Raw genomic sequence first — 11077 nt, 5'->3', positions numbered from 1 at the left:
CGGGCGGGTCGTCCCGGTGTGGGGCCGTGTCCCGCTTGTCCCACGGCACCGTAATTCCGAGCCTCAAATGGCACCTGCTTTCCTTTCCTGCTTCTCCTCCTTTGTTTCAGGCGAAACTCTTAAGGGAGACGGTGAGAAAACATTGTAGCTCGATGTCCGTCCCTCCTTTCCCCCAGCTAATCCCCGATCTGGAGAATAGAGGAGGCGTGTCCTGCCATGGTAAGGAGATAAATTCCCGACATCTGTCGCTAGGTTTATAAACACAATTATTTTCAGTGGAGCTTTCCTTAGGCTACAAGTATAATCTGAGAAAGCATTTGATATACTGAATTTAGGGAAAATTATCACTGGCAGAAAGGAACATGAAGCAGTGAGACTCTTAAGAGTTTTGTTGGGTTTTTTTTTTATAGTAATGGACCACTCCATGCATGGAGGATTTTATAGATGCCAAACAGGGAGCTAGGAGAGTTTCCATGTTAATTACAATCATTCAAATAATAATAGCAACAGTGCCTTAACAACTGTATCTTTTACTGCTACATTGTGGACATAAAGGGGAGCTTTTGCAAACAAAACATGATTTAAACTCATTATCTAAGTGATGTAATGAAACCTAAGCATAATATCAAAATTGACTGCTCAGTGTGCATCTTTGTTTTTCACACTGTAACCATTCACAGACAATACAAATGGTTTTGAAGGATCCCCTCTTCCACATATTGCTTGGCCAAAGGTAGTTTCCAAGTCTGCAAATTCCAGATTTCATCACCTCAGATGAAAAACTTTCACATCGGTGTTCACTTCATGGAGCCATTCCACTTCGCTTGCAAAGCAGGTGCACTTTAAAATTTTCATTGTTATTCTCTGTGCTCTGTTCTCTGAAATTTTTGACATCTTGACATTTTTGACATCATTTAGCCAGTGTTTAATACATATCCCTCTAGAATTTAATTTTGTTGGCCTTACATTCCAGTACGAGCTAGTTTTTGTAAATTCCATAGAGTGTGAGAAACTGATAGCAATCCAGATGCAATTCATTCTGATTAAAATATCAAAATACGTCCATTTACACAAAGAAATGTTGGATTCTGTTAAATGGTGCGGGGGGGGGATTTGGGTTGGAAGAGACCTTAAAGATTGTCTAGTTCCACCCCCCCTGTCATGGGCAAGGATGACACCCACTAGACCAGGTTGCTAAGAGCCCCATCCAACCTGGCCTTGAACACTTCCACGGATGGGGCATCCACAACATCTCTAGGCAACCTGTTCCAGTGCCTCACCACCTTCAAAATAAAGAATTTCTTCCTAAGATCTAATCTAAATCTAATTTTTTAGTTTATAACCATTTTCCCCTTGTCCTGTCCCTAATCTGCCCATATAAGACATTGTTCTTTTTACCCTTTAGGTACTGCAAGGCCTCAATGAGCTCTTGCCAGAGCCTTCTCTTCTCCAGGCTGAACAACCTGAGCTCTCTCAGCCTGTCTTTGTGGGAGAGATGCTTCAGTCTTCTGACCATTTTTGTGGCCTCTTCTGGGCTCTCTCTAACAGGTGCACGTCTTTCTTATGCTAAGGACACAGCACTTCACATGGGGTCTCATGAGGGCAGAGTAGAGGGGGACAATCACCTACCTTGATTTGCTGGACACCCCTCTTTTGATAATGCCCAGGATACCATTGGCCTTCTGGGCTGCAAGTGAACTGTCCAAGTCCTTCTCAGCACAGTTGCTCTCAGCAAGTTCTTCTCCCAGTCTGGACTCATGTCTGGCATTGCTCCAACCCAGGTGCAGCACTTTGCACCTGGATTTATTGAACTTGAGGTTCCTATGGGCCCACTTCTCAAGTTTGTCGATGTCCCCCTGGATAGGATCTCTTCCTTCTGTTGTGCCAGCTGCACCACTCAGCTTCATGGATCTGCAAACTTGTTGAAGGTGCACTCGATCCCACTGACGTGTCATTGATAAAGGTATTAAACAGCCCTGGTACCAAGATGGACCCCTGAGGGACACAACTTGTCACCAGCCTCCACCTGGACATAAGAGCACTGACCACAACTCTGGCTGCATCCATCCAGCCAATTCCTTATCCACTGAATAGTCCATCCATCAAATCCATGTCTTTTCAATTTGGAGATAAGGATGTCATGTGGGACTGCCTTACCGAAGGACTTACAGAAGTCTAGGTAGTTGACATCTGTCAATTTCCTAGTCTTCCCTTGTCAACTGTTGCTGTCACTCCATCGTGGAAGGCCACCAGATTGGTCAGGCATGATATGCCCTTAGAGAAGCCATGCTGGCTGTCTTGGATCATCTCATCCTCTTATATGGGCTTAACATTGTTTCCATGAGTATCTGCTCCACAGTCTTCCCAGGCAAGGGAAGGTCTCTGGTATGTAGTTCTGTGGATCTCTGGTATGTAGTTCCCTAGGTCTTCCTTTCTCCCCTTTCTAAAAATAGGAATGATGTTTCCCTTTTTCCAGTCACTGAGGACTTCACCTGACTGCCAGGGCTTTCCAAATACGGTGTAGAGTAGCTTGGCAACAACATCAGTCAGTTCCCTCAGGACCCTGGGATGCATCTCATCAGGCCCCATGGACTTGTGGCCATTCAGTTTCATCAGATGGTCTTGAACCTGCTCTTCACTTACAGTGGGAGGGGCTTCATCCCCATTTTGCACCATGCTGCTTGTTAATGAACGTGATCTTTGTCCTTTTGATCTCTCTTTAGCGCTATCTTAAGACAAAAAAAAAATTATTTTGAATTTTTGTTTCGTGGTCCAAACTGCATGTTATAATGCAATTAAAACCAGTTTATAGTATACCCTTCATTTTTATCTTGGATGTGTCCCCTGGCACCTTACCTAAACCTAGTGGAAAAAAAATGAACTCTTTAACCCAAAACTAAAAGAAGTATTTCCATGAAAATGCACTACATTAATAATTCCTATTCAATTGCTAACATGTGACCATAGTGAGAGCATCTCTGGATTACCTGGAATATTTTAGGGCATGATTCTGTCTCCTCAGTGTGAGAGCACACCTGGTCAGAGGAGAGCAACTACTTCACTCCATTGACTGTATAAAAACTTAGGGTTCACAGCCCAAGGCAGCAAGAGGTTTGAATTGCTCTCTGGTGTTTAAATGCTACAACAGGTACCTAAAACCATACAGGCAGTGTAGTAGACATTTGCAATGCGGTTACAAAGGGTGTAGGTAATGAATGTCCTTTGTTATGTATTAACATATGTGCCAGTACAGCTCTGCACATAAAATACTTCAAGGGAAAAATTATGTAGAATAATGAAGCAGAGATGTAATTAATTGTGTGCTAGTAGTACTTGCATTATGTACCTTAATACAACTAAGAAATCAACTGACAAAGATTTCATTTATTTTAAAAAGCTAAAGATACAGTGGACATGTCAGACAAAACATGTCCGAATCTTTGGGAAGAACATTGATGTGCAACTTTCATTCCCACAGAACAAAAAATACTTGTTCTCTCTACTTTAGCACACATTTAGTAGCACACAATTTATATTTAAAGTATGTATAATTTAACACTGTAATTTTATCTTAGATTTCTGTTGACATGAATAAATGAACCACATTCTTTGGAAAACCATCTCATCATGCATAAAACATCCATTCTTCCTTTAAGTGCTCAATAAATCTTTCAGGGTGAGAGAGACTTAATTTTTTGAAGGGACAAAAGAGACGAGGAACAAAACCACTTACTGGTTCTTGAGGGCACCCTCCTATTTCAGCCCAGAATTGATTACCCTGCTGTCTGCTGGGTCTGTGGGTGTGTGGGCCTTTGTGTTGTGAAGTATTGCTGAACTGAAACCGATACATGGAAGTAGGATTTCATGGTATTATGGTTAATTTCTTCTCTTTTAGGCTGGTGGCACAACTGTATTAAAACTCTTTAGACAACATTTTATTACCAATGCATAAGGATGCATAAAATGTATTTGTGATTTAATAGAGTTCCTAAGTAGCAGGACAGTTGAAAAGAAATTACCCTCCCCAAATTCACATGTATTCTGAGGAGAATCACCCCCCAATGAAAGGAAAGAGCTAGAAGCTTTTATCCACCTTCAGTTTGTACCAGTTGTGAGAAAACCTAAGTAACAATGAAGAATTACTTGGCTAATTATTAACATACTCCTACTCCTCAAGTTTAACTTTGTGTGCTTTTCTGTGCTTTTGTGTAAGAGATAGTAAGGTTTTAAGGACATCCTACTCTTGAGATAAATAACTGGCATGCCCAAGAGCAGACTTGGGATGTAGCTCCCATTTCACACAACCAAGAGTGATGGCTGCCTTGAGACAGTGATGTATCTACTCGTGGGAGGTGGTCAGATCTCCTTCTAAGTGTGCCTGTTTCTCTCTGAAAACTAGCAGGAAAATCTGATGTGACAAAGCTTATTTTGGTGCCTGCTGTTAGGCAGTACAACTCCAGGCCTTAGGTGACAGACAACTGGATTGGAATTCATGTAATCTTAGTTCTACTCTGTGCTGGTATTGGCTGGGGTAGAGTTGATTTTCTTCACAATAGATAGTGTGGGGCTATGCTTGGGATTTATGCTGGAAACACTGTTGATAACACAGGAATGTTTTAGTTATTGCTGAGCAGCGCTTGTACAGCCTCAAGGCCTTTTCTCTTCTCACACTGCCTCACCAGGGAGGAGACTGGGGGTGCACAAGAAGTTGGGAGAGGACACAGCTGGGACAGCTGGCCACAACCGACCAAAGGGATGTGCTGTATGACCCATACCATACGGTGTCATGCTCAGCAATAAAAAGTGGGAGAAGCAAAAGGAAGAGTGGGGACATTTGGAGTGATGGCGTTTTTCTTCCCAAGTAACACATGGTGGAGCTCTGCTGTTCTGGAGGTGGCTGAACACCTGCCTGCCCATGGGAAGTGGTGAATTAATTCCTTGTTTTCCTTTGCTTGCACGCGTGGCTCTTGCTTTCCCTATTAAACTGTCTTTATCTCAACCCTTGAGCCTTTTCACCTTCTGGTTCTCCCCCCCTCCCCCCCACCCTACTGCAAGGGAGTAAGTGAGGGGCTGCAAGGTACTTAGTTGCCAGCTGGGGTTGAACTACATAATAACCTCACAGTGTCACTAATTTGCTCTGATCTTGGCCAGTCCCTCCATTTCCCATCCCAGCTTTTATCTCCCTTTTACAATTAGAGGTTAAGCTCTGTAGGCACAGTCTTTCTTTCTCTATGCTTTTTCAGCACATACAACCTGGGGAATGTTTTTGTGACGTGCACAGATAAATAAATATGCAATTCAGTACAGATTCTGAACGCTACAAATCAACAAACACACACAAAGGTTGTGTGGACAGTTGTTCCTTCTACTCTTGTTCAGTGCAAGGACATCTTAATCTGTCAGCTTCCCAGAAGCTTCACATCATTTGTGACTGCCTGCAGACCTGTCACCTGTGTATCCCTACACTTGCAAACAAACACATACACTCTAAAAAACCCATAGTGGGATGACTGTAATAAGATGTTGGGTAATGAGATACTTGAATTTCCTTAGCTCTTTTAGCTGTCCAAATGACAATATTCTCAGTATTCCATCTGAGCTAGTCATGGTTCTTAACACTTACAGCTTTCTTACCAGTTTGAAGAGATTCATCCCCAAATGCATCATCCCTATAAAGAAAGTAAGGTTAAGTGACTTGAATAACAAGGAATTCATGAGTAATGATGAGTTTGCAGTCATTCATCTTGTCATTCAATAGGACAAATTATATCATTCTAGTAGGTGACTAGGAACCTGAAAATCTGAAAGTTGAGGGTTACAGCGAAGTTGGTTCATAATATATAAGAATGGACAAAAAGATTTAAGAACATTTAAAAATTTTTAAGAACAGAATTAAGGAATTACCAAGTGTCTAAAAATATAAAAGCATTAAAATGTATAATTGAATGTGTATTGCATATATTTATAACAAGTCTTCATTGTTAAATTAGCTTCAGTTTTAAAACATAAGATATGAAAAGCAGTGTCAAATTGTTTAACCAACATAGAGTGATGTAAAATGTGTACTTTATGTGGAGTACCTATCTGCATGGCACTGGTGTAATATCTTTAACTGGCATTTGTTGGGATTGAGCTTTGGTACTGCCTTTCCTGAAAAATGTGTCCTTTCCACATGCTATTTTATTGAAATCAGTACTTGCCACTGAGTGCTGTTTCTTTTTTTATTCTGCATGTTATATAATCCATATCCTGATATATATTCAACCAGAACACTTAAGCTGAACAATCATCTCCAAACCAATATTGGTTTAAAATAGCTCCAAGTAGACCTAAACTCATCTCATTTTTCTGTTATTAAAATAACACAAAATTTTGTATCATTTTCAAATTTTAGTGTTGTCTATGTAATTATTGAATCTTTTCCTTTTTATGTATTTTCTGCTCTTCATGTTCTTCTTTTTCTGTTACTTCTGTTTTTCATATTTGATACGGTTTCATACTTACATCGCATTTTTTTCCATGTCTTTTTCTTGTGATTTTCTAGTCACTTTCTCCACCTCTTTCTTTCATTGCTGGTTTCATTCTTACTTCTAATGGGGATGTGCTAGAGTAGAGTCAGTAAATTGCAGTCTGGTTCCTAGTTCTGTGGCCAGCCTTTCAGGAGTCACTTTCTCTCCCCATCTCTCTGCATCCCAGTCTGGAAAAACAAGATAATTAAAGCTGGCTCCTGTGTGGTTAGCTTTGAGACATACTGGTGGAGAGCTGCTTTAAGCACAATTATTCTCTTTCTGTATTACACCTCTTCACTACAACAGTGATCTCCTCAGTGCTTATCATTATTTTCAGCTCCTCAACTAATTCTTAGCTCCCCTTTCTCCCTCCCTCCTCCTCCACCCCCCATCTTCTACCAGTAACATTTTCAATGTAGACCTTCAGCATAATTTTGCCCTGTTGTGCAGATTATGTGTCAGCTACATTCACTTTATCTCTCTCTTGAAGGAGAGCTGTGGCAGCTCTCAAGTGATGGGTTCCATTGATTTCATGCTGACTGATGTCAGTGAAGAACATGAAGGATGGTGCAACACCTGATTTTAGTTACAAAAATGATCAGAAGACTCTTAGGAAGATAAGAGATGTAGAAAAAGAAACAAATGTTCAGTTATGAATAGCAATCATGGTGTCCTATGAAACTGTCTAAAGAGAAAATGCACACACGTGAAGGCAGCCCTCACATGTTTGTTCATGAGGTTATTTAAATTGTGGTCACATGGATCCAGGGCCTTTGGGAAAATATTTAGACAAGAACTACTTGGAGATTATATTGCTAATGTCAAGCAGAAATCAAATGTTAGTCATATCTTGACTATGAGGAAAAGATATGCCCTGTCTGTGTCAATGTGTTTCTATATCCATGGTCATTTGCTATGAACCTATTTTTCTGATGTTTGTCTATACAGCCTTTGGCTTTGAAGGATCTTAATCACTTTCAGTGAAGGAGGAGGAAATAGTCAAAGCCTGCCAATGCTAAGTGTCTCAGACTAAGTGCCAGAAGTGCTATTCAGTAAGTAGTGAAGTAAAACTGGCTCAGTCTATATGGCTGTAGTGAAATAAAATGCACCCATCAACATTCTGATGTTACTCTCAGGAGCTAAATATTCACACTCTGTAACTGTGGACATGATGTAGAGACTGAAGGAAAGATAACAAAGCATACTGTAGTTTTTATGGGTTGTAAAGCCATAAACTATAGACCCTATCAGACTAAGCTATAGGTGATAAAAGTTAAGCAGCACTGGGTTTATTCTGCCTTAGATGGAAGAGCACCTAGGATAGATAAAGGAATTGTTTGAATGCTCATCATTTTTTGTGAACATCAATTCATGTTCCAGTTATGTGCCCATTTTATAGTTCTGTCACTGCTGATCACTCTAAAATCCCATGGCACTTTGTGAAAGAACACACTTTTAGCTCTGACCTCATATTTACAGCAACATCTCTTACACATCCTGCAGTTCTAGCTGGAACCACTGGTTTTCAGAGACTGCCCCAGGCCCCAATTCTGTATTTAGACTTACTGTGGGCTGTTATGTAGCCACTGTTTTCTCTGGTCAGCAGTTCAGCTGAGGGCTTCTGGAAAGATGCAATTCCAATAAAGTGCTGGATGCAGGCCAGTAAAGATATATTGCTGGTGATTTATTTTGATTTTATTCTGTAGATGAAAAAGAATCAAGACTAGATATAGGATTAATAGAAAAAAAGCAACCCTCAGTATGCCAAAAGAAACCAGAAACAAAAAAAACCTACCAATGTTGCACTGATCATGAAATACCTGGAATATTTTCTGAAATGCTGTCACTAAAATGTATCAACAGTAAGCCAAGGTTTCTTATGTTCTATAATAAATCTAGAGTATCTTCACTGAAAAAAATAATTGAATTCATGCAATAATATGAATGAGAAATATGTTGACTCTTGCGGGAGCTTTGGGTGGGTCGGACGGTCGGGACGGACGGAGACGAGAGATCTCTGAAGTCAGATCTTGGAACATGCGGTTTATTGCAAAGGGCGTGGGTATAGGGGCACTGCTTAGAGCTGCCAGACGCAGCTTGGAGCAGGCCCAAGAGAGCAAGCGGGTAAGTAAAGAAAGAGAGAGAGAGAGAGAGAGAGGAATAAGAGTGTCTGTGAGAGAGAGTGTAGTAAGAGTGTCTGAAGTCCTGGTTACAATACAATAAATCATCTTCTGTACTGAATATTCTAATTGTCACTAACCAATCTAATACAAGATACAAATCCTATAGCATTTACATACAGCCTAAAAGAGTTCTTATATTACCATAGAGTGTTACATCTTAACTTCTAAAAACTACTCTTTGGACCCCTTCTGCTGAGCTAGTAGGGTCTGCTCTGACCCTTGGACCTGCTTGCAAGCAGAGGGTATTGTTCAATCAAGAGGGGATTACCTTCAGTCGGCCATACCATTGTTTTCCAGTTGTTCAGTAACTAAGACTTGGTATTTCAAAAGTGGCTTTCATTTCGATGTCGCTTATAGTTTTCATATTCCCAAAATCTTTTGTCAGGCAATCATATTTATAAGGCTTTCCTGTTTCATCTTCCCCAACAGACTCTTTCTCAGAAAAACAAATTACCATTCAATGAAATGGAAAATCATCAGAAATGTTAGAACTATGAAATTACAAAATGTTATTTTTCATATGAAACACCATGTGCCCAGGCCATGCATTGTGAAGCATATTACAGAGTCAGGAATTTAGCAAGATGCAGACAACCATGACAAAAATAAACCAAGTAGTAATAATTTCTCAAAAGGTGCCTTAAGAAGCATGCCCTTTAAAAGGGAATAAGATAACCTGCAATTATTTGAGAGCCAAAGAGGATTTACTCTGGGGACAACTTATTTAGTAACTGGGCACATGAAGGATTCTTTCAGCAGCAGTTTTTGGTGAACAGTCAAAGAGAGATTAATCCAGAGCGGATGGGCATGCAGGATTCATGCGTTAATTCTGATTATTTTCTATACTCATGATAATGCATGTCCAGTTGTTTTGTTGTTTTGTTTTTTTTTTCCCCATGAACTGACCCAGTTAAACATTTGTGTATTTAATATGCCTGAGAAGCTATAATTAGAACATTTTTAATTATTCATTACTCTTAACTCATCTCTTGAGTGCAGTAATTTGATACGACAGTTCTGAATAGTGGAACAGCACCTTATTCTGAGGAACTTTCTGATAATGCTTAAGCTTCTGTTTCTTATATGTGATTTTTGCCAATCCTGCAATTTTAAGTGAAGGCTAATAATTGTCTTGAAATATTTGTGTTATGAAAATTTGGCACAGTCTCTATCCTGGAAAAATGATGCAAATTCATTTATCTAAATACATATGTTTGAGCACAATGAAAAAGGCGTTTTTAATTTTTTTGTATTTTAGGCTTATCAGCCATACTGTACTGTGACTAATTAAACTTGAAGTCCTCTGTTTATTTGCAGAACAGCTATTATGCAGACAAGGTACGCTGTGGCATGTTTTCTTCCATTGTTTTGGAAGTGTTCTCTTCAAGACAGTCAGCAAATAATTTACTTTTCTGCTTATTCAGGACATGATCAAACCACTGGAGTTAGTATCAAGATCACAGAGACTCCAAAGAGCTCTGCACAAACATTTATGAAAAATGCCACAAAAATACTAAGCACTACCAAGCTGTGGTATGTCATATTTGCACATACCCGTTCCTATGATCTGGCCTGAGGCAACCTATTTTACATGGGCCATAGTACATGTTCTTGCTCAGCAGAAAACATTTTGATAGATTATTAAAACAAACCTAAGCTAAAATGATCCCCTAGAAATGCTGAAAACATGTTTTAAATTCATGCACCAATTCACAGGTAAAGCTCATGATTATAGCTATGGTCGCTGCTAATGTCAGGTTAAAAAGCAAATTAATATTTAATAGCATACACCAAACTAATAATTTTACAGAAATGTGATCTGCCACAAGTCTTGAATTACATCATCAATTTACTTTTGAAATCACAGTTCACCTCCTTTGTAAAAGCTGAAATGCAAATATATTTAACTCATTCAGCTGCAGTGGCTTTCTCTAACTAGTATGCTTGACATACACTTCTCCTGGGATTCCTAAGCCCATGCTTAGTTTTTTTCTGTAATCTTAGTGAGGCCAATGAACTATTTAGTTTCTACTCAGGTTTCTACAAACAAGTCAAAAATAATCTATTTTATATGCTATGAGACTTTCAGGTACTACAGCATGACAGATAACAGCTGAAAGCAGAAAGTTTGCTGTAAGGTGTCCTGAAACAGTGCCACCCAGGGTTTATGTAGGAGATGTGCTCTTCTTGCTGTAGACCTTGACATTCCCCAGTAACCACATTTTGAGCTAGTGCCTGTACAAAGGTTCAGGATTAACCCTTGAACCTCACACTGCCATTGTGCACTGATTCCTATGTACAAGCAGACTGCAACCTAAGGTGGCCACAAAAGGATGCACATATACAATGCAAACATTATAGATACCTTTTTTTTAATTCCCTACA

The 11077-nt window shown here is 39.7% G+C and overlaps 2 protein-coding genes across 3 annotated transcripts in view; one reads left to right on the top strand and one right to left on the bottom strand.

The window, feature by feature from the left end:
* LOC108446823 (mediator of RNA polymerase II transcription subunit 1-like) overlaps positions 1 to 11077 on the top strand; it is a 26483-nt gene continuing 15406 nt past the window's right edge. The window contains exon 1 of one of the 2 annotated variants that reach the window (XM_017734611.1): positions 1 to 219. In XM_017734611.1, the coding sequence (XP_017590100.1) occupies positions 153 to 219 (67 nt within the window). In that variant the 5' untranslated portion in view covers positions 1 to 152. The remainder of the gene's footprint in view (positions 220 to 11077) is intronic. The other variant, XM_017734612.1, reaches the window with a different exon arrangement.
* The window catches only part of YAE1D1 (Yae1 domain containing 1), a 23516-nt gene continuing 20617 nt past the window's right edge, over positions 8179 to 11077 (bottom strand). Inside the window, exon 5 of the mRNA XM_017734618.1 lies at positions 8179 to 8209. Coding sequence (XP_017590107.1) covers positions 8194 to 8209 — 16 coding nt within the window. The 3' untranslated portion in view covers positions 8179 to 8193. The remainder of the gene's footprint in view (positions 8210 to 11077) is intronic.

Source organism: Corvus brachyrhynchos, unplaced genomic scaffold, assembly GCF_000691975.1.
Source record: "Corvus brachyrhynchos isolate BGI_N302 unplaced genomic scaffold, ASM69197v1 scaffold94, whole genome shotgun sequence".
NCBI lineage: Eukaryota > Metazoa > Chordata > Aves > Passeriformes > Corvidae > Corvus > Corvus brachyrhynchos.
This window is presented reverse-complemented; position numbering and strand designations above follow the sequence as displayed.